A 23,614-nucleotide genomic window follows, 5' to 3' on the forward strand; every position below is an offset into this window, starting at 1 on the left:
TACTGTTTAGAAAATAAGCCAAGTGGATTTTTTAATGAGTAAAGCAAAATATACATATAATCCCACTCATAATTCTTTTAACATTCTAATCCTTATGAAGAAAAGGAAATTTACCCACAGTTCATTTGATTAGAACTCTACAAGTTATTTTTTCCTTCTGATTACACATTTTCTAATTTTTATTGACCAGGAAATACTGTAATAATAGGAAAACAGCAATCTGGCAAGGAATGCTAAGAGCCCTATCCCCTCGGTTTTTCTTTCTCCCCATTGGAGACATCTTACTGCCCATTTAGCTGCTCCTTTATCCTGTATCCAGTGCAGCCCCACAGACAGAACCGGCAGATTCAAGGTGGCAGGCAGGAGCAAGCAGGAAGATAACAACACGGTCATCTGGCTTGCTGAGGACCAGACAGTAAGTGACCACCCCCCGCCCCCAATCTGGGCTCATTCTACTTGGAGCACGCCCTCCCAATATTCAATACAAACAGCCTGGTGCCACTGCCCCATCACCCACCCCCAGGCAAAATTTAGCTCTGAAGTTAAAATTTCTCTTACCTGCTGGGCCCCACCATACCCCACGTCAAAAGATGACATAAGGCCAGGAGTTTGCTCAGAGCCTTGTAGAAAGCAGCTGTTTTGCGGGCTGGCTCCCTGCCTGCCTGCCAGTGTGGGCAGCCAAAGGCTCTCTGAGTTAGGTGAATGGAATCTGGGAGTGAGCAAACCGGGAATGCCCTGGGGGCTGATGAGTGGGTGTCATCAGTTTTTTGGGGGGTGGATAAGGAGCCCCCAGCAGCCAGGACTAGGGTGTGACCAGTGACCCTCCAGGAGAACTGACCTCACCCGGGTTTCTCCCACGGGATAGAGGAGGGCTCAGAGATGAGCCCCTGGAGGGGAGGTGGTGACCAGGCCTGCTGGAACGCAACACCCATGACTCATCTTCCCACGCCTGAAGCCCTGAACTTGAATTCCAGTGCTGGCTGTAGGGCCTCCAGGCAGAGGGACCGAGTTGTGACTTCCCGGCAACCACAGTACCGCTCAGCTGAGGACTATGTGCCAGATCCTGCTCTGAGAGCCCTACCCACCAAACCCACACGTGCCTGGAAAAGCTGGCTCTCCGCACACTGCACAGGGGGGAAGGGCGTGCGGCGAGGGCTGGGCGATCTCTGAGCCGGACACTGGCCACAGTGCCTCCTCTGGGCACCGTCGGTGGGACCCAAAAGTCAAGAAGCCAGCTTTGCTAAATGAGCTCGTGCAAGGTGCGGGAAAGGGGCAGGCCTGAGCCGCACCTGCTGTCATGGGAGGGCGCCCCAGCCTAAGTCTTTCCCTTTAACATCCTTTCCTAATGTTAGCCATCACGTGCCGTGCAGAGGACAAGCTGCGGGAGACCCCCGCCACCTGCCTAATGCGCTCGCCTCTCCCCGCCGACCCGCCATGCTCCAGCACCTGGGGGGTGTGGTGGGGGAGGATACAAAAAGGGTACCCCTACAGAGACCTCCAGGGTCCGCCTGGGTAAGAGCTCTCGAGACACAAGATCGCAATCTGCCCATCAAACGCAGGGAATGCCTCCCAGGGGAAGCCCTCGAGGGGCACAAAGCAACGTCGCCGCCGCCGGGGAGGCTGGTTCAGCGACCCCCTCCTGCACAGAGGGGCACCCTGGCCGCTCCGGGTGACGGGCGAGGGAGGCGGGCACAGCTCACTCCCCGTCCACCCCTCTGCCCGGTCCCCCGCCCCTCAGCACGCTTCTCGGCCTCTTTCCTCTCAGGCCGCAGCGTCTCCAGCCTGAGTCACGTCTCAGAGCTTTCCCTGCTTCAGGATCTCTTCCTTGACGCCCCAGGCGGCCAGAGCGCGGAGCTGTAACTGATGGGCCCGGCGCGGCCGCCGTAGGCAACATAAAAGCTCTGCGCCGGAAACCCCGTCGCCCCGTTTCCTGATTAGTAGGCTGCGTGCACAACGCCAACTTTAGCTTCCCGCACGCAGCTTTTGCAGCCTTTCCATATTAATTGTTCCCGTCTCCCAGATGCTGCCCTAAGCTCACCTTAAATGCTGGATGGAGGACCGCGGACTCTCATTTCCGCTACCTCGTAGACTTCCGGCATTCATTCGAAACGGCCTGTTGCCATGGCGACCGTACACAGCCCGGCAGACGTGCACAGGGCGCCCGAGTCGCGCGCGAGACTCGGAGCTGTCGGCGTTTACAAGCTTTGCGCTGCTGGAGCGCGGCCACCTCGAGAGCTTGTGAGGTGGAGAGAGGGAGACGGCCGAGGGAGGCCCCCGGGGCGGGGAGGGTGGGGAGGAGGGAGACGGGGTCGCGAGCGCCGCTTCCTCCGGCGTTGTTGCCGGCGTCCCTGGCAGGGTTCCCCGGGAAGGCCTCTGATCCGAGCAGGAGCGGCGGCAGAGGGGACTGAGTCTGCCCTCCCAGCCGGCAGGGGTGCTTGGCGGCAGTTCTGTCCATTCCCTGGAGGAGAGGGCACGTTCCCACAGGCTCTGCTACTGCAAGAGAAGAGCAGTACGAACGAACGGGAGGTGTGGTAGGGGGCTGAGCAGGCTTCCTGTACCTGGAAACCAGATGTCATCGGGCAGGGCTGTGGGCTCCGGGCGAGGGGTGCCGTGGGGGGAGGGTGACATTGTGCGCCCTTGGGACCCACCAGTGGCCACCTTGAGCCAAGAATCTGCCCTGTACGGGGAATTGTTCTGCTGGCGGACTCAAAGGGAGAGAAAAGGCACAGTGCTTGTCCCCCGACAGCTTGTAATGAGGCACCAGCAAGCAGTATGGGAGGCTGGGCAGGATGGCACAGGCTTCCCAGCTGAGGGGCAGTTCCCCAGGAGGGCGGACGTGGCTCACGGAGAAGGCTCAGCGTTGGTGGGCACAATTCCAGGCATGCCCAGTGCCTTGGCCTGAGTGTGAGAGGGGCCTGGGGGTGGCTGCGTGTGCAGGAGCCTGGTGACAATTTGGCAGGTCCTGAGGGGAGGGCAGTTGCTGGACACTCAGTTGTGCCACTCCGTGCTGTTGTGGGTTGATGGCTTCGGGGAAACAGATGGGTCTCCTGCTCCCCCAAACTACATTCCTCATGGGCTTGCTCTCATGGCACCCTTGAAAGGCAGAGACAGGCAAAGAAAGGGCTCCCATCCCGAAACACCCACAGCAGCCTGGCCAGGCCAAGAGCACTGGGCACAGTCCAAGTCCCCCAAGGAAATAGGCGGGACCCAGCACGTGAGCTGTCACTGTTGTGTCTCAGGATTAGCCAGAGCCTGGAAAGAGAAATACATGCTCTTTTTTTTTTTTCTTTTTAAGATTTATTTTATTTGAAAAGCAGAGAGAGAGAGATCTTCCATCTGCTGGTTTACTCTTAAATGACTGCCGTGGCTCAGGCTGGTCTAGGCAGAGGCCAGCAGGTCTCTCACGTGGATACAAAGGCCCAAGCACTTGGGACATCGTCCACCACCTTCCCAGGCACATGAGCAGGGAGTTGGACAGCTGACTGCGATCTGGGCATTAACCCAGCTTAACCACTGTGCCACATGCATATCACTAATTCCTCTGGTACCTTCTCTGCTTGCCTCTGCCTCATTGTTGCCTTGAGATGGGTCCTTGCATCATGGGACATCTCCATGGAATTGGAAAATCATTTACGCCAACATCCTTTCTCAGAGTGACGGTTCGAGTCCCAGCTTCTCCACTTCAATCCAGCTTCCTGCTAATGCGCCTGGGAAAGCAGCAGATTGTTTCCCACCCCTGTGGGAAGCCACCCCTGTGGGAAGCCTGGATGGAGTTCCCAGCTCCTTGCTTCTGCCTGATCCAGTTCCAGCCATTGCAGACCTTTGGGAAATGAACCAGCACATAAAAAATTTCTTTCCTTCTCTGTTTCTCCCCTTCTCACTTTGTCCCTCTTTCAAAGAAATAAAATCTTTTTTCTTTTTAATTTTACCTCCCTACCACTTGTGTTTATAAACTTCCATCCTATCCCATGAAACCACACTATATATTTATTTTGGTGTTTTATTGTACTTGTGTACTTGGTAGTTATCTACAGTGGTGTCAGTGGGAAAGACAGGTGTACCTGTGGCTAGCGGAAAGGAAATAATGAAACCGTAGTACAGCTCCAGACGCGAGGGCTGTGATCTGTTTCCTGTCATTAGAATGAGAGGAGAGCACGCTCAGTTACAGGCTAGATGAAACACATCATGGGGCGTCTGTATCTGAGCCCGTGTGGTGCAAGAGGGGCCCCGCTTCCTGTTAAAGTGTACCCTAGGAGGAGGCATAAGCCAAATGTGTTACTGCAGGAGAATCAGTCCTAAAGTAAGTCGTCATTTTTTTTAGAAGAAAGTGTAGTAAGTCGAGCAAAACATACCTAGATTCACATCTTAGATGGAACATTTGTAGAAACAGCCTCTTAGGCTAGGCCACTCGGGAGTGTTCTGTTTGTTCTGTGTTCAGGTCCCTGAGGTCGTTGGTAACAGCAGGTGATGCAGCCCGTAGAGTGGGCCGTACAGGTCCTTGCTGAGCAGTGTCCCCTGCAGAGCCCTGCAGTGCTGAGGGGTGGACAGGAAGATGCTCCCTGGGATGGGAAAACAAGGGCTGCAGGTACCCTTCCGGTCTTCTGGTGCTTACACGGTCCTGTTGTCTCTAGCCGTGATGGATAATAAGAAGAAAGTTCACGCATATGTCCGTGTCAAACCCACCGATGACTTTGCTCATGAGATGATCACATATGGAGATGACAACAAGGTAAGTGCTGTGTATCTGCCTTCAGCTGCCCGGGCCGCTGCAGCGTGACCCTGTTTCCACACGCCCACCAGGGACCAAGACACAGTTGATGAAACTTCAGATGGACCCCAGAGGCCAAGACCACTCCCTCACGAGCCCGGTAACAAGATGGATGAGGCTGCCATCTTTCACTGTCTTTTTAGAAGTTTAATAAGTTTGCCTTCATTTTTTTTCCAGACATGGAAATGGACATTTTCCCATGCTTATACAACTTTGTGTTGTCATTTCATTTTCCCCGGCGGGTGGAGTTGGATAGTAAGAACATCTTGAGTTATTGCTATTAGGCTCATCACAGCAGAGGAGGAAACTTGGATGCAGAATGGAAAGATTTGTCCCAACCCTGCACCCTCATTTCCATCCCAGGAGCCCTCAGCTAGCGTAGGCATTAGGCAGTGCCATCTGGCAAACACACGGGGGGCCTGTTGTGGCCATGCCTTGGCTCCTGGGTTCGAGCAGCCAGCATAAGGTCTCAGCAAGAAATCTGTTTGCATTAGAAGTCTCCATCAGGAACCTTGGACTGTTAGAGGAATTGGCCTTCCCCAGCATGTCCCTCATTCAGCTGCTGGCTCAGTGACTATCAGGAGGCATGCCCTCGAGTACCCACTTGATACCCAGCAGGTTGCACTCCCTCCATTTGCCCGAGTATGTCTGGGCAGTTGAGAAACTTGTCTGCAGTGGCTGTCTCATTGCCCTGGCCCCTAGCATGTGTGTGGAAGTAAGTGCTCCCCACAGGCGTGGCTGGGGAGGCCTCATGCTGATGACCGGAGGGGTGGGGCTTATGCCCAGGCATGTCATAGCTCACTGTTCCTTATGAAACATATCAAACTCTTGTTTAATAAGAACATGGTAACTTGGTTTGGCCCATGTCTTCGATGGGGGTGTCAAGCCACATAGCACCCTGTACACTAGGGTGAAACTGGTAGGTGCTGCAGCACCCTGATGTTTGCAGCATGGGGTCCTGTGGCCTTTCCCCGTGGGTTCCCCTCTCCCATCCCAGAGGCTACCGCAAGAATCTGCCCATACCAGGAAGTCCCTGCCTGACAAACCCATACCTCTGTGTCTCCTCTGCAGTCCCTCACCCCCACTCTCCATGTCTCCTCAGACCATCGGTATTCACTTTAAGAAAGGCACAAGGAGAGAAGTTGTCAACCACCAGCAGACAGACTGGTTGTTCAAGCTGGACGGCGTTCTCCATGATGCCTCCCAGGACCTGGTCTACGAGACAGTCGCCCAGGAGGTGGTTTCCCAGGCCCTCGACGGCTATAATGGTAACGTAGTTGGTTCACTGGTGATCTAACTGAGCACCTGAGGGAAAAGTGCCAGGATTTTATGGTGAATAAAATAAAATACAACCTCCCTTGCTAACCTACCATTGGTTTGCTGATTTGTCTGTCTCCATCATGGTGTGATAGAAAACGGACTTTTTTTTTGGTGACGTGGACATGGCTTGATCTAGTGCCCTGAGGTCTCACCCTCATCAGAACTTTGAAAGACTTGGCTTTTTATAGCTCCCAGGGATTTGGCATTTTTCTGTTAAAGATCTCACAGGTACTAGTTTGGAATGTAAATTTTTCTGATGCATTTGATAGAAGCCCAAACTTTTTTTATTTTTTAAAGATTTTTTTTTTTTTTTATTACGAAGTCAGATATACAGAGAGAGGAGGAGAGACAGAGAGGAAGATCTTCCGTCCGATGATTCACTCCCCAAGTGAGCTGCAATGGGCCGATGGGCGCCGATCCGATGCCGGGAACCAGGAGCCTCTTCCAGGTCTCCCACGCGGGTGCAGTGTCCCAAAGCCTTGGGCTGTCCTCCACTGCTTTCCCAGGCCACCAGCAGGGAGCTGGATGGGAAGTGGAGCTGCTGAGATTAGAACCGGTGCCCATATGGGATCCCGGGGCATTCAAGGTGAGTACTTTAGCCGCTAGGCCACGCCGCTGGGCCCGAAGCCCAAACTTTTTTCTCTCAGCTACCCACTAGGAGCTTTTTCTGTTATTCTAACAGCACAACCAATGTACTCTTCACATTGTCACATGGGATTATTTACATTATTGCCAAAAAGCTTAAACAATATTTAATTTTCTTAATAAATTGAAAAATGGAGACAAGTAGTTAAGACACCTTTGGGACTTCCATGCCCTATATTCAAGTGCCTGGGTTAAACTCCCGGCTCCTCTCCCAATTCCAGCTTCCCACTAAAGTGCACCCTAGGAGTATACTTTAGCAGCAGGCAATAGCTCAAGCTCTTGGGTCCCTGCCATCCATGTGGAAAACCTGGATTGAATGCCAGTATAAGCCATTGGACAGAAGGTGTTGACATCTCTCTCTACGTTTCAAGTAATTTTTTAAAATTAGCTTCTTTATAGGGAAAGTAATACAGGCAGGCTTGTTGGTTTTAACTTTATTTAAGGTTCTTTTAAAATCTTGGAAGTGTTAGGAGTCCTTTAAAAGACTCTTATCTCAGTTTGTAGACTTTGCCATGTTGTGACTGCTGACTGGACCGTTCCCCGTTTGGGACGTTTGAAGTTTTGTGCTTGACAGCCAGCAAGAGTAGATTTCATGTTGTGATTTGCCCTTGCTGTGTCTGTTGGTGTGATATTCTCACCGACTTGGGGATGTAGCCCTGGGCAGGTGAAAACGGGAAGCGATGCCCCGGGACAGTCAGGGTGGGTCTCAGGAGCCCCAGCACCACATGGGCCCCAAGTCTAGACTCAGTAGAAGCACCTCCTTCCTGCTCCTCAAGTTGGGCTGACAGGCTGTGTCAGAGGACTGGCAGGACGGCCAAGTAGAGGCCTCCGCACTAGCCACCGCCCCCTCCATAAAGAAGAACCAGGTGAACAAGGTGAATGGCACCAGAACTCTCCCCTTGCAGGGGGCAAGTGAGAGTGGGGAACTCTAACGAGACATGGATGCCTAGAGTGGAATAAAGGGCAGCAGACACCTGCAACCATGACTGCCTGGCTGCTGAGGCGCCCTGTTACAGAGGAAAACTGTGACAGGAGCACCCAGTGGACCCCATAGCCACAGATGCTGGCACCCTAGTGACTCGAGACTCCCGCAGATGTCACAGGCTTGGAGCACAGCTAGGGGAGGCACCCTCAAGAGAAAGCCATTTACTATGAAAGACAACTTACACAAGTGGTAGAGACTGTTGCACATTCTCACCTTCTGTGTCCATGTCAGCTGTTCAAATAAATGTTATTAACAACTTCAGAAAGAGAACATATTCATCGTATGCAGAAATATCAATGCAGGGACATAAGAAGTTTAGGGGGAAAAAAGCATGGGCCCAGCTGGTGTTTGTTTGGCTAATCCCCTACCTTACAGGCTCAGGAATCCCATATGGGCACCAGTTTGTGTCCCAGCTATTCCACTTCCCATCCACCTCCCTGATTATGGCATGGGAAAGCAGTGGAAGTATGACCCAAAGATTTGGGACCCTGCACCCACATGGGAGACCCAGAAAAAACTGGCGCCTGGCTTCAGAGTGGCTCAGCTCCAGCCTTATGGCCACTTAGGGTGTGAACCAGCAGATGGAAGATATTTCTGTCTCTTCTCTCTGTAAATCTTCCTTTCCAATAAAAATAAATAAATCTTTAAATTAAATAAATGAAAGTGTGTGTTGCCTCCAAAGAACTCAGTAACTATCAGCACACTCCAAATGAGATTGACAAAATGCCAGATAAATAATTCAAAAGAAGGATTGTTTTGAAAATTCAGACATATAAGAGAACACAGTTCAAAGAAATTAGGAAAGCAATGAGAAATTCAGCAGAGAGATCTTTATGAAACAACCAAGCAGGTCTTGGAAAGGAAGAACTCAGCAAGTTAAACCTCAATAAGAAACTGGTCAAGCAGAAGAAAGTGAAATTGAACACTGATCTTAGGAAATACTCCTGGCTGAGCCAAGAATGATGGCAGCCTCCCAGACCTTTGTCATACCACTAAACACCTAAAGTTTGGTGGCCACCCTAAAGATGAAGAAGACTGAGAAGTCATAGAAAATCCATTTGATGAAATAACAGCTGAAAACATTCCCAAGATACAGACATCCAGGAACCAGAGGAACATGGGTTGGATGATGACCACCAACTGCCCGCTAGTGGAACAATACCAGCAAGTTGTCCAAAGTTGTAATGAAAGCTTTACTGGAAAATCTGCTCTGGGCCACCTTCGCTCAGTGCAGAGGGAAGAGGAATGAAGTGAAAAAGGTGGGCTGAGAAATGTGTTGGGGAATCTCATACCCCTCTGGACATGGGGGCTGGCAAAGGTGTTGCCTGTGCCCTCGTTAGGTAAGGAATGTCCATTCAGGTGTGTCATTGGTCGGCTGGAATCCTGCCAGGCCAGTGACATAACTGGCTCCTGTGGTCACTCCCTGTTCCGGGCTGAAGTCTGAGCAACTTGTCAGGATCCAGCCTCTCCCCTCCAGTACCATGGGCAGCCATCACATGGGACTCCATTAGAAATTGTTTCTGGCTCCAATTCCAATGCTGAGTTTGGGACCCTTGTGTCAAACTGGCCAATTACAGGAACCAAAGCATGTGTGGGACAAAGGCAAATGTGGCTCCCACAGCCCCCGGTTGCCTCTCCAGGTCTGCTATGTCAATGCCTAGCAGCAACCTTTGAGATGGGATCCAGCTCAAGCTGCCTAAGCCAAGAGGAAGAGCAGGTGGACCCCAGGGTGGGGGTGGTAGACATAACGGTGTAAGACGAACAAATGAAAGTATGGGCAATGGTGCCAGCTCATGGTCTGGTCATGGTAGTCCATTTATGGGCCTGGAGCCCCGTTGGGTACTGTGGTACCTGATACCAGAAGACCCAACTTAGAGTCTACGGAGAATTTTCACCCCTGGCATGAAGTGCCCTTGCCACACCATCTCCTGGAGGTTTGAAAGCCCTTTTTGCCTCTCTGTGCAAGTTGGTGCCTTCTTCCAGCCTTGAGATCCTGGCAGCTCATGGTATTGCTAGAAAAGGGCTGATGCACCCTTTTCCCACTTCATCATTTTAGGAAAAGTTCCAGTTCTTCTGTTTCCTGTGATTCCATGCTCTCCAAAGTCCCAGGGTCAGGGGCCAGCATTATGGTACAGTGGGTTAAGTCGCTGCCTGTGACACCACATCCCACATAAGTTGTGGTTCAAGTTCTGGCTACTCTACTTCCCATATAACTCCCTGTTAGTGCTCCTGGGAAGGTGGCCCAAGTGCTTGGGCCATACCACCCCTGTGAGGGACCCAAATGGAGTTCCTGATTTCACTTGGCCCAGCCTGGCTGTTATGGCCATTTGGGGGAGAACTAGCAAGCAAAGGATCCTTTCTCTTAACTCTTTTAAATGAATAAGTTCTGAAAAATAAAATAAAATAGAAGTCCTGAGGCCAGCACATCTCTTGGCAATGGGGACATTAGGGCATTGTGTAGACCATAGATTCTGGGCAGATGTCTGTTGTAACCAGTGAGGTTCCTGTTCCCTGTCCACCCAAACTCCTCCATTGTGGAATTCTTAATGTGCCTGGCTGCTCACACTGCCCCCCACACACACCATGGGTCCTGGCTGGCCCCGGGCATGCTGGGGGATGGGGTAACTATCCTTGGAATTATTTTCCTGAGTGTCATGGAGACATGTTTTGAAACATTTTGCAGGCACCATCATGTGTTATGGGCAGACAGGAGCTGGCAAGACTTACACCATGACGGGGGCAGCTAAGAATTACAAGCACCGGGGGATCCTCCCTCGTGCCCTGCAGCAGGTAGAGAAGGGGCTCACGGGAGGGATGGCACGTTGGTCCCCTGTCTGCAATAAATACTGCCCACCTAAGGCCAGCTACTAGAATAGTGGGGTCCAGCCCTCAAAGGATTTGCAGCTGGTGTTGGTACCAAAGATATGATACACATGGCTGGATATTAGTGGTAGTGGAGGTGGTAGAACCAGAGGCCTCAGGAAGTTGAGTTTCTGGTTCAGACCCATGTGTGTCCTGATCCTGTTTTTCTCATGTTAGTATGTGAGCCTGTAATTAAGGACTTGGGGACCCTCAGAGGGAGTAAGGACTCTACAGAGCTTCTATATTGGGTTGCTCTGGCTTCTTTCACTAGCACAGCCCCTGAATCAGCAAAGGCCAACAGCAGGACTGTCAGCCCTGGGGTCCTTGGAAATACAACTGAAGACAGGGTGGCTTGGGTTCTGTGAGGACCTTCTGGTCGGAGGTAGAAGGCAAAAGGCCTGTTCCTGGTGAGTGTCCCTGTCTTGACGGCACTGTCCCGTTAGAAGCATTAGTAGTCCAGTAGGATGTCAGCCGGCCATGCGGAGTCGGTAACAGTGTCCTCCCTTTACCAGAGCTGCAGCATCTCAGCGTCTTAGACCTGGGTTTTCTCACCCACTGGCACTCAAGTAGAAATACAATGGATGGCCTATTGCAGACTGCATTGTAAAAAGAAAAATAGGGGAAATTGATCTTAACAATGTATTTTAAATCAGCAGACCCAACATTTACATATAATTTCCATATGCAATCAATATAAAAGCTAGTGAGGTATTTTATCATTTTTTTTTCTTATAGTGTCTTTGAAATTTAATGTTAATCCTTGGAGCACATCTCAACTTAGACACCAAATACTCCTTAAAAATATTTGATCCGCATTGAGGGGTTTTTTAAAATTTCATTTTGTTTTTAATATTGCTCACATAGTCAAATTGAGGTTATATTAGACTTCAGTGTGATAAAGTAGATTTACATACCCAAGTGGTCTCAGACATACTTAAAAACTTACCGATGACTGGACTGTGCTTTAACTTTTAAGCATAAAAATGTAAGCCTCATTCCGGGGCCACTGGCCACATTTCACGTGCTCAGCAGGCATCTGTGGCTTGTGGCACCGTTTCAGACAGCACAGATCTCAAGTCTCAGATGCAGGTAGGACCTCTGGATTGTCCAGCCAATTCCCTGTTTGCCAGATAAGGAAATGAAGGTCTAGGGAGGGGGAAGGACCAGTCCAAAGGGTGCTGGGATTTGAAAGACTGTGCTCTGGCTTGGCTTCTCCCCTTGCTAGCCAAGTGGTCACAGACAAAGGTTTTGGCTGCATGGAACCTTCCACACACCGTTATAGCCCCTGCGCTGCAGAAGTCACTGAGGACAGAATTAAATAACAGATACAAGAGAGGCGAATAAATACTGAGACCCTGTAAGCTAAGAGATGTTCACCGAGAGTCCTTCATACTCATCCTGTCTGCACATCTTCAGAACAGTCTGTCGAGCCTCAAAAACCCATCACACAAATGACAGATGTCACCTTTTGGGCCAGTCACAGTAACAGTTGCTGAAGTTAACAGATGCTGAACGTCACACCAATAGATGGGCTGTAAATACATTTAGGTCAAGAATTTCCTTGCACTTCTCCATATTCCTTCCTAAAGTGAGAGTTTCCCCAGCACGAGTTGGCTCCTGCTGACTGCCGTCCCTTCCTCCCTGTAGGTTTTTAGGATGATCAAAGAACGCCCCACACATGCCATCACCGTGAGTGTTTCCTACTTGGAAATCTATAACGAGAACCTCTTTGATCTGTTGTCCACTCTGCCCTACGTGGAGCCTTCTGTCACACCAATGACCATCGTGGAAAAGCCTCAAGGAGTCTTCATTAAGGGCTTGTCAGTCCACCTCACCAGTCAGGAGGAGGACGCACTCAGCTGCCTGTTTGAGGTGAGATGACCGATTCTAAGGGACCCCCCATTCCTTCCCCTTCCCTCCTTCATTGGTTATGTACTGTGATAAACAGAGTGAGAACTGCATATGCCTTCTTAGCAAGCTCAGATTGTAAAGATACACAGTATCAAAAATATTTCATAATATTGTCTTTACACAGGATATCAACAATACATATTTTAACTTATTTCCTTCCTGTCTCTTTTCCCCTGGGCAGTTATTTGTTTGCATAATGAAGGTCATTCTTATGACCCCTTTTTTGTTAGTTCACATGAAATCATGAATACGTTTGCTACAGAAAAAAAGGATTAATACCTGCTATGGTTTGGACTCGGCTATGTGCAGTTTAATCCCAAAAGTCTTGTGTTATTGGTGTTAAGATAGCAGACACTTAGTCCAGTTCTGCTATGTGGAGGTGTGGACTTCTGAGAGCAATTAGGTTGGCTTACGTCATCCTGGTGAATGACCTATCCTTGAATCCTGATGACCTCACCGAGGCAGACAAACATGCTTGTTCCTTTTTTCTTTCTACGTGCCCCTGGGCCACCTCAGGACTCTTCAGGGGCCAGCCAGCACCGTGAACGCAGGGCCATTTACCAATATACACTTCTTCCTTTTATAAGCTGGTGTGTGGATGGTTAATATGCCCCCCAAAGACCCCTGTATTAAAGGCTGGGTCATCAAGGTGGCACTATTGGGAAGTGGTGCAAAGCTGGGGACAGTAGGAGGTCTTTAGGCCATGGGGGTAGGTCCTCCGAAGGTAGCTCTCCCAAGAAGGTTGTTACAAACCCTGACTGTAGGTTCCTGGCATACCGCATGATCCTCCCTCCACACACACTCTAGCTCCACTATCTGTTGTCCTCACTGGATAAAAATCCAATGGGGGGCTCGGCAGCGTGGCCTAGTGGCTAAGGTCCTCGCCTTGATCCCATATGGCCGCTGGTTCTAATCCCGGTGGCTCCACTTCCTCTCCATCTCTCCTCCTCTCAGTATATCTGACTTTGTAATAAAAATAAAAAAATAAATCTTAAAAAAAAATCCAATGGGGCTGCCCAGCTATGGCCTTGAAGCTCCAAAATAAAGATCTAAATAATCCCTTTGTCCTTGCGGAGTTAGGAGTAGCCCCAGGTATTTTGTTATATTCATGAAAAGTGAACACGATATCATTGGTTTATAAAAGCTCCTGTAAATTATGAGAAAAAATAAGGCATAGGCAGGTGTTCATATACTGCAGGTATGAATGTAAAATGGTGTAACCATGTTGGCAGCTTGCTGAAAAGTTAAGAGTCTCATCCCTGTACCTGTGGGGAAGGCCCTGAGGAAGCTCCTGGCTCCTGGCTTTGGATCAGCTCAGCTCCAACCGTTGAGGAGGGAGCCAGCAGATGGAGGGTCTTTCTCTCTGTAGGTTTGATTTTCCAATAAAAATAAATAAATCTTAAAAAATTCATCATAGGCCCTAGCAGTTTTACTCTTAAGTATCTACCAATGAGAAATGAAGGTATACATCTATACAAGCAAAGGCAGCATTATTCATCACAGCCAAAACCAGGAAGTAACCGAAAACCTGTTGATTAATGAACAGAGAACCCAAATGGAATACATGCAGGCCATGGAAAAACATTAGTGATTAAAAAGGCATGGGGTGGGGTGGGTAAGTGCAGCACAGTGCTGTGGCAAGCTAACCCTCAGCCTGCAGTGCTGGCGTCCCATTCAGGCACCAGTTCATGTATCTCCCCTTGAGTGTTTGTTTAGACATACTTCTGTCTTTTCACTCTGTCTTCCAGGTCTTTTAACTACTTGTTCATGTTACCTACCTCCCTAGGGAACCTTTTGATTTTAATTTCTAGTTTCCCATTTCCCTTTCCAACAGATGAACCTGTCATCGCCTCTTAAAATTCAGTCATTTGATAGAAATAGAATTTTACTCATTCCTCTTATCTTGATTTTTCTTCCTTAAACGTATTAAGCAGGCTCAACTTCCTGCCACTGTGAGGTTCTGTGCCTGGCTGAGGGCACCTGGCTTCCAGGAGTTTCGTGCTGTGTCCAGATGCTCTGTTCGCTTCAGGCTGTGTCATTAGGAATGTATCACTTCCGCTGGCCTTTGTTTTCCCGTCAGGAACCTAGAGGATGTTACTAATCCAGAACCTCTCTTTTTGAAGTTAACTTATTTATCTGAAACACAGAATCCCAGATAGAGAGGAAGAGACAGAGATCTCCCACCCACTGGTTCACCTCTTAAACCCCAGGGATTGGTGGAATTCAAATCTGTGCCATTTAGGATGCTGGAATTGCAGGTGGCAGCTTAACCCACTCCCCTGCAATGCCAGTCCCCCTCTCTACTTCTTAAAATGTGTTTTATTATGTGTTTATTTTCATTTACTTAAAATGCAGAGAGCCTTCCTCATAGTTTTGTAATGGGGGGTTGCCTGGAAGACTCAGTAATGTCTTTAAAAAATGACCCAAATGGCTTGTCATTTAATCTTTCCAACGGTTAACCACATTTCCCTTCTTCTTCAGGGAGAAACCAACAGGATGGTAGCCTCCCACATGATGAACAAAAACTCATCCAGGTCGCATTGCATTTTCACCATCTACGTGGAGGTGGGTGTAAGTTCTACGATCAGACTGGACCAAGAGGTTGATTCCTGTGGGTGCTTCTTTTTAATGTCTAGCTGTTGTAATGACAGAGACCTCCTGTCCACTGGTTCCTTCCCCAAAAGCCCACAACAGCCAGAACTGGGCCAGAAGCCAGGAACTCCCTGGGCATAAGGGACCCAGGTACTGAAGGCATCACCACCGCTGCCTCCCAGGGTGTGCATTAGGAGGAGGCTGGAAGAGGACTGGGGCCAGAACTCAAACCCAGACACTCCGAGCTGGGGTCTGAGCATCTCCCAGCCACCTTTCCTGACAGTCTCATTTTGCTTTGCGTGTTTTGTAGGCTCGTTCTTGGACCTTATCAGATGAAAAGTACATCACTTCCAAAATCAACCTGGTGGACCTGGCAGGCTCCGAGAGGCTGGGCAAGTCTGGGGTAAGTGAGGGGAGCTTGGGATTCTTTCTCAGCAAGTGCAGGTTCTGTCTCCAGCCTGGAGTCCATGCTGCCTGCACACGTGGACTGTCCCTGCTCAGGTGTCTTTGAGCACAGGCCTGAGCAAGCCAAGTGGAGCATGTGGGCTCGCTGCAGGGACAGAGTGAGCACTGGTGCAGCAGCGGCAGGTCCTACCTCACAGGACTTTGGTAAACATGGAGGGAGATGATGCCACCTAAATTCTCAGAGGGGTGCCTGGCACTCGGTGGGTGCCCGAGGGGGTGCTTGGAGCTAGTTGAATACATCTCAGTGTGTGTACACGAACGTGGCATTGTCAAGGACAATCTGTGTGTGCGTGCTCATACAAGTAGTCTCAGGAGTGTGTGCAGCCATATGAAGGTGTCAGCACGTGTGTGTGCAGGGTGTGATGCTCAGGTGTCTGTTTGGTGACGCATATTTACCCTTGTGTGTGAGATTCACCCTCACACAAACTTCCTGAGTGTTCCTCTGAGTTTCAGCAGAACCCACCAGGGAATGCAATCCCCTGATTTGGCGGGAAGATGCAGAGGGCTCTTGGAAGGCCCTGCAGCATCATCGGGAGCAGGAGAGTACCACCCTGCTCACCAGGCTGGTATGGAGTGAGCACAGCTGTTCTTTGGTTTCTAGTCCGATGGCCAAGTCCTAAAGGAAGCCACCTATATCAACAAGTCACTGTCGTTCCTGGAGCAGGCCATCATCGCCCTAGGGGACCAGAAGCGGGATTACATCCCCTTTCGACAGTGCAAGCTCACCCATGCCCTGAAGGACTCGTTAGGTGAGGGTGTGGTCTGTGCGATGCCATGGGGCAGGAGGGACAGACCTGGAAAACACAAACACACACCTCAATCCTGGGGCCCCCAGAACCACTCCCTCTCCATGCTGTGGACTCCCCTGCAGCCACTCTTGAAGAGGCTGAATCCAGCACTGCAGGCCCTTTTCTCACACCCCTGACACGCAGGGGCTGGTCTCTCCTCCCAGCCTCCATTGGAATGTTCACCTGCCCTCCCCTCTCATGCCCAAACAGCTGGACGAATCCTGCCTGACACTGGAGACCTGGGGGCAGGGCTTTTTCTGTGCTGGCTCCTGAACAGACATCCCAAGCCTCCGCGTTGGACCTGACCATACGGTCACTGGATCTTACTGTTAGCAGAGTGTCCTCTCCCAACTCCTTTTAGGAACATCCAGTGGTCATGCCCTCTTCACTCCGTCTTCCCAGCCTCCACAGACTTGACCATGTTCCTGCTAACCCTGTCTTAGAGCTGGTCACTTTCACAGCAGACACTTCTTTCTTAAAGTTGTGGAGGTGGGAAGATCAAGGGCAAGGGGGCAGCAGGTTCAGTTGCTGGTACGAACCCTCTTCCCACCTGGCAGACAGCACCTTCTCACTGTAACATCACATGGAAAGTGAGAGAAGGCTCCTATCTCTCTCCTTGCATAAAAGACGTAGATCCCATCATGAGAGCCCACCCTCATGACCCTCTCTATGCCTCCTTACCTCCCAAAGCCCTGCCCTGGAATGCCATCACACTGGGGAGCAGGGCCTTGATATGTGGGTTTTGTGGGGTTGAACATTCATACCTTACCAGACCCCACCAGCTCCACAGGAGTTGCTAGCAGAAACTCCACATGGTTCATGGCCCTTCTGTGTCCTGCACCCCACAGGGGGAAACTGCAACATGGTCTTGGTGGCAAACATCCACGGAGAAGCTGCCCAGTTGGAAGAAACGGTGTGTGAAGGCTGTGGCAGTGGCTGAAATTCCCCCATTGCACCCGGGCGCCAGGGTTGACCAAGCTTCACACTGGCCACAGGCACTGTCTGGAGTCAGGGAGCGGTGCCAGGGGATGAGTCCAAGCTGAAGACATCCAGAGCCAGGATGCAAAGCCCCAAGCCCAAGTTGTGCTGCGGGGCAACGAGCCAGGCAGGAGGCAGGTGGACTGGGAGCCAGCTTGCTGGGGGCAGGGGCTGTTCCCCTGATGTGGGATAGAGAACACAAGTCAAGTCTTTGTTCTGACCACACATATCCCAACATCTTGGAAACATCATGCAGTGTCCAGGGCATGGCTCTGGACTATCCAAGGAGATAAGTGCTAGGCACCTGCCATGCACCAGGTGATGGTAGGGGAGGGGAGTGGCTCAGAAGAGCCAGGATGCACATGGCCTTGGGCCCTAGTGTCCCCAGCCTAGGAAGAAAGAGCCCAAATGGAAGCCACGGTCTAGAGGAGCCTTGGGTCAGCTCAGGAGTGGAGCGATGGGGCCAGCAGAGGTTTTCCCAGCACAAGTGATATGGACAAGGTGTGACCCTGCTAGGGACATCTTGTTGCCACCCAAAGGGACTCGGGGAAGAAGAAGGAAGGAAATATCAGGATGGGCCCAGGGCAGTTAAGGGCAGGCGAGGCCCCAGCTGGCCTCCTGCAGGTGGCTGAAGAAAGGCAAAACTGTGGCCCAGGGTGTGGTTCTCAGCAGTAAGTGTACAGTGGGCAGCTGGTCCCAGAGGGCCTGGGGAGGGGAGCGCTCGGAGGCACAGAGGCTGTTTTGTGAACAGGCGAGGAGAGTGGTCACATGACTGCCTACCTCAGGTGTGGTGGTTTAAGGCACATAACCAGGCCAACCATCTGCACAGTGCTGTTTGGGGAACTGCGTCCTTGCCAGGGCAGGAAATGGCCTTCTAGTTGTGTGCCCAGTGGTCTGTTCCTGCCCTCAGCCCCCTGGGGCCTTGGGGCGCCAGCCAATGACATGTCAGCAGCCTCCCCAGGGATGGCCTTGGGAGACTCCTGGTCTCAACTCATAACCAAGTAGGAGCCTTCAGGCTGCCATGCTGGGAAAGGTGGCCGCCTTTCCCATGGGGAGCCCTGGATTGGAAGCCCAGAACTGGGTGACTATCGGTGTCAAGTGAAGAGCTAGACACAAGGTCAGGTGTCCTTCTTAACTGTATCCCTGCACCAGGCAGGCAGGTCCCTGGGGAGTGCGTATGGATGGGGAGGTCTCCCCGCTTTGCAGAGCCCTGTGACGGCCACCAGCTCTGTGTTTCAGCTGTCCTCGCTGCGCTTCGCCAGCAGGATGAAGCTAGTCACCACGGAGCCCGCCATCAACGAAAAGTACGATGCCGAGGTAGGAAAGGGCCAGGCATGGGGGGCAGGTTGCTCGGATCACTCCTTTAACAGGAGGCACGCCTAGAGCCAGCCTGGCACGGGCCCCTGCAGTCCCGGATTCTGAAGGTCCTGTTATCCTTGGTGTGTGTCCTACTTGAGCACAGGACCTTTGCACCCAGTGGGGTGGACCTGGTGTATCTGACCTTTGGTGCCTTGGCTGGTCCCCGACAGCCATGTCCATGCATCACTCAGCATGCATGTGGTGGTGATCTTGCTGATCAGCACTCTTCTCCATAACCACAAGCTCTCTTGAGAGAGAAGTGGGGTGCTGTTTTGGCAGCCACTGTCCCCAGACTGCTGGCCCATGTCCCCAGGTTGTCTGCATGGTCGTCTCCGTCTTCAGCCTGTTCTCAGTGAGTGGTCGTCACTCCTGCAGAGTGAACCTGTCTGGTGGGACTGGCAGCATGCAAGGGACAAGACCCTCCCAGTCTGCCTCTGCCACCAGATCTGTAGCTGTCTGACTAGCTGTCCGCGCTGGGCCAAAGTTGACTGAGGAGATGCCTCGCCCGCCCCCCCCCCCCGCCCTCAACCTGCGATCCTGTGAAGTATTACCTGCAGAAGACTGAGGGATGGCTTTTGTGCCTGCCCTAACTGGACAGCATACATACAGAGCACTTCCATCCCCATAGAGAGTTCTAGTACATAGCCTTGGGCTAGAGCAAGTTAGAAGGTGAGACATTACCAAGAAATAGGGGAGAGCAAGGTTTTTATGAAAGATGCTGGGTGGGGAGTCACAGTTAGGTCAGAAGGCTGTGGACCAAGATGTAATGAGATTTGAGCCAAGAGCCATGCATGTGCCTGAGAGATGCAGCCAGAGGCACAGGGGACAGGTAGGCTTGGTGGGGGGAATCTCCCAGCCTGGTGGACAAGGGCTGCACCCAGGAGAGCAATAGAGAGGAGGTGGTGGGGACAGAGGCCCGAGACCATGCGTTCTCCTGTAGACGCCCCTGGGGACGCGCAGGTGTGAGTGCAGATATGTGCTTGCTATGCTGCGAGCAAGCAGCAGGCATCAGCGGGGATACTGGGATGGTTTGGGGTGGGGTAAGTGGCCTACACCATGGCTGCACCCCGGGGACCACGGGAACCATCTAGAAGTGGCCACTGTCCTGGCAGAGTGGGAGGAACCCGGATCCCAGAGGCTAGTGTCTCCCTGCTGGAAGAAGCCAAGAATGAGGGGCTGCTGAGAGCCCACACTCACCCCAGTTGGGGGGACACCCCAGAAGCTGAGGGCATAGCCTATGAGGTACCAGAGGCGTGCCAGGATGCTGGGGCACAGACTGAAGAGTTGTACACTTGATGTGGAAGAGGCAGGTGGCTTCTCTGATGACCCTTTCCCTCATCCCCTGTCCCCTCGGCATGGTTTTCTGGCAGCGAATGGTCAAGAACCTGGGGAAGGAAGTGGAGCTGCTAAAGCAAGAGTTGGCCATCCATGACAGCCTGGTAAGACACCCAGAATAGGGGAAGACTAGAGGACCTGGGGCCAGCAACATGGATTTAAGTCTTTAAGCCCCCGACCTGGGGGTCAGGACTGGATGGGGCGGATGGGGAAGGAACAGAGCCAGCTCAGGCCTGTGCCCAACCTCCCCACATGCTGCTCCCACCTGGGCTCAGGTCCCCATTGCTCAGCCACTCGTTCTCCATTCTCATTCAAGGCTAACCGCACGCTCGTGACCTACGACCCCATGAATGAAATGCAGATCGCCGAGATCAACTCCCAGGTGCGGAGGTACCTGGAGGGAACACTGGACGAGATCGACGTAAGGAGCCCCTCCACAGGAACCCCACGCTCAGCCAGCCTGGGCCTCCCTGTCCTGGGGACACTTTCTACATGTGGGCACGGTGCGGAGAGGGGAACTGGGGGTCAGGGGCCTTCAGTCCACCACGGCCTCATGTTACATGAGGCCTAAGGGTTACAAGGATGTGGGGTTGGACAGAGGCTGGTGGCCTTGAGAACATGTGGTACAGGAGGTGGTCAGTCTTGAGAGCTCAAGGCCACCCACCTGAGCTGTGACCTCACCATCCTCACTGAGTGGCCACAGGCACCATGCTCACCTCATGTCCGACAGCTGTGCGTGAGGAGCAGTGAGCAAGGCTTACTGACGACTGTCCCTCCCACACATGCGACAAGAGGCTGTTAGGGGTTGGCGGCTGCCTTGCTTGACTGCAGGGCAGGTCCTGGGCCCACATGGATCAGGAAGGGGACCCTTGGGGACAGATGCATCCTGTTTGTACCATGAAGGCCACCAGGCAGCTGCACAAGGCAGGCCTGCACTCCTGGGGAGTGGGCTCTTCAGGCCTGCCCGGTGAGGGTGGGTTGGGGCTTGTGTGACGACTGGGGGCCACAAGGGATGTTGACAAACTTGCTGCAGTCACAGTTGCTGTGTGTGTCTGTGTCCTACCAGAAAGGCTCAGAAATGGGCTCCCTGTGTAGACGGCACGATGTCTGGGGAGCAGCAGAGAGCCGAGGAGATAGATTCACTTAGAACTTTAGTCTTAGAGAGCAGGTGGGCAGCGGAGGCCTCAGTTCAGTGGCTAAGATGTTTGCGGGGACCCCAGCATCCCCTCTCGGAGTGCCTGGGCTCCAGTCCTGGCTTTGTTTCCAGTTCCAGCTTCCTGTTGATATGCTCCCTGGGAGGCAGCAGGTGATGGCTAAAGTACATGAGTCCCTGCCACCCATGCGGGAAACCTACATGGAGTTCTAGGCTCCTGGCATTAGGGCCCAAGAACTGTGGATGGGAACAGGCCCTGCTGGGGAGCTAAGGGTATGCCCCAGCTGAGACGGCATTCCCACTGGTAATGCTGAGAGTAGGAATGGGGGCAGGAAGCTGGGCTGGACATGGCTTCAGCCTCCACCAGCATGGTTGTGCACTGAGTCTGGGAAGCAACAGATTGGGCTAGGCTCCAGCCCACACTGGTACTCATGAGAACCAGATTGCATGTAGAACAGGGTGGGCTAGATCTTGACTCCCGCTGAACCACATGAAAACTATGTCTGGGCATGGACCAGGTATCGCTAGGCTGCAACACCCAACAGCAAGAACCAGAATGGGTGGGGGCCAGTTGAGCAAGACCACTGTTCTTGCCAGGACAGGATATGGACAAAGTCAGCCTGGGCCAAGGACCCACTAGTGTGTGTGAGAACTGCAACTAGGAGGAGTCTTGATGGAGGAACTTGGGAAACTCCTTCATTGGGACACAGTCAATGCAGGTGAATGCAACAAGCAAGGAAAGGAGCAGCCCAGGCCACACCAGGTTAACGTACTCACCGGCATACATGTGGGTCAGGTCTGGGGCCAGACCAGTCTGGGCCAGCGTGTAACACCCACTGGCAGATCTGAGAACCAGGACAGGGGGCAGGAGGAACCAGATCGGGCCACAACATCAGCCAGTTCACATTAGGGCCAGAATAGCAATCAGACTGGGCTGGGCTGCAGCATCCACCAACAGGAGTTGTAACAGGAAGCAGGTTTGACCAGGCCATTCTGTGCAATAAGATTATGGATGCTGAGGTGAGGTGAGTCATGCCAGCCTGGACCCAGGGACAGGGGATCTGACAGGGCTCGGGTAGCTTGGCTCAGGTCCTAGAGGTCATCTGAATGATGGCAGCTGGATTTGTGAGCCCTGGGGATGGGGGATCCAGTGGGGCTTGGGTCATCTGGCCCAAGTCCCGGAGCCCACCTTCTAGATAAGTGTTGGGTCTGTGAGCCCCAGGGGTGGGGGATCTGATGGGGCTCGGATTACCTGTCCTGGGTCCTGGGTCCTTCCTCAAGGTGGGTGCCGGATTTATGAGTCCCAGCAGTGGGAGACCTGGTGGGGCTTGGATCCCCTGGCCCGGGGCCTGGAACCTGCTTACTAGTGGATGTCCGGTTTGTGAGTCTCAGGCATGGGGGATCTGGCAGGGCTTTGGTTGCCTGGCCCTGGTCCTTGAGCTCACCTGCAAGAAAATGTCCTACTTAGTGAAAAAGGCTAAACAGGCCCTGTTGTAAAAGGAGAACATGGCAGCTCATTTGGTGTCATAGGAGAACAGAAAAAACTGGACAACTTATTTATTTATTTATATTGGAAAGGCAGATTTACAGAGAGAAGAGACAGAGAAAAAGATTCTCCATAACTCAGTTCACTCTCTAAATGGCCGTAATGGCCAGAACTGAGCTGATCTGAAGTCAGGAGCCAGGAGCCAAGAACTTCTACTGGGTTCCCATATGGATGTAAGGTCCCAAGGCTTTGGGCTGTCCCCCAGGCCATAAGCAGGGAGCTGGACTGGGAGTGTAACAGCTGGGACCCGAACAGGCGTCCATTTTGGATCGTAGTGCTTGAAGGGGGAGGGTTAGTCAATTAAGCCATCACGCTGGACCCTGGACCCAGGAAGGCTCTTTGATTTTCAAGAGTAAAAGCCATTTATTTCCCTTTTAAGGAAGTGTCCCCTTAGAAAAAAAAAAAGGCTTCACGCTTCGGTGAGCTCTGCATCAAAACTGCCCATGAACCAGGGGAGGCTGCCCTGATCCCAGATGTCACCTTCTTGAGATGGCACGCTCGGCATCAGTTGGGCCTGATCCCCCACAGACGTGGACGCAGCGTGGTCCTGGGTGCCCAGGGTCTGACCACCTCCCTGCCCCCTCTCCAGATCATCAACCTCAGACAGATCCAGGAGGTCTTCAACCAGTTCCGGGTGGTTCTGAGGTGAGGCGCTTGCACACCCCTCCACACCCCACGCCACAGTGCCATCCTCCATGCCCACGGCCAGGGCTCTTGTTTCCCAGGGCTCCGCCTTAGCAGGGTCCTCCGTTGGGGGTGGGGCGGGGGCCGAGCAGTGGAGATTTCCTGAGTTCATTCATCAGGCAGAAGGTATTTATGGAGTGCCAGCCCTGTAGGTGCCCTACCCCTTGTCTGGGCACATTTGTGGTTTTTATTTGGGTGCAGACACAACAACCCGAGAGCTCTG

The 23,614-nt window shown here is 52.2% G+C and overlaps 1 protein-coding gene across 1 annotated transcript in view; it reads left to right on the forward strand.

Annotated features, from left to right (window-relative positions):
* Window positions 1–1,240: 1,240 nt before the first annotated feature.
* LOC101527289 (kinesin-like protein KIF9) overlaps window positions 1,241–23,614 on the forward strand; it is a 29,662-nt gene continuing 7,288 nt past the window's right edge. Inside the window, exons 1-13 of the mRNA XM_058678901.1 lie at window positions 1,241–1,259; window positions 4,632–4,729; window positions 5,871–6,036; window positions 10,402–10,508; window positions 12,228–12,452; window positions 14,973–15,056; window positions 15,394–15,486; window positions 16,150–16,297; window positions 17,185–17,249; window positions 18,554–18,631; window positions 20,044–20,112; window positions 20,325–20,429; window positions 23,297–23,352. Of these exons, the coding sequence (XP_058534884.1) occupies window positions 4,637–4,729; window positions 5,871–6,036; window positions 10,402–10,508; window positions 12,228–12,452; window positions 14,973–15,056; window positions 15,394–15,486; window positions 16,150–16,297; window positions 17,185–17,249; window positions 18,554–18,631; window positions 20,044–20,112; window positions 20,325–20,429; window positions 23,297–23,352 (1,289 nt within the window). The 5' untranslated portion in view covers window positions 1,241–1,259; window positions 4,632–4,636. The remainder of the gene's footprint in view (window positions 1,260–4,631; window positions 4,730–5,870; window positions 6,037–10,401; window positions 10,509–12,227; window positions 12,453–14,972; window positions 15,057–15,393; window positions 15,487–16,149; window positions 16,298–17,184; window positions 17,250–18,553; window positions 18,632–20,043; window positions 20,113–20,324; window positions 20,430–23,296; window positions 23,353–23,614) is intronic.

This window comes from Ochotona princeps, chromosome 21 (assembly GCF_030435755.1).
Source record: "Ochotona princeps isolate mOchPri1 chromosome 21, mOchPri1.hap1, whole genome shotgun sequence".
Taxonomy (NCBI): Eukaryota; Metazoa; Chordata; class Mammalia; order Lagomorpha; family Ochotonidae; genus Ochotona; species Ochotona princeps.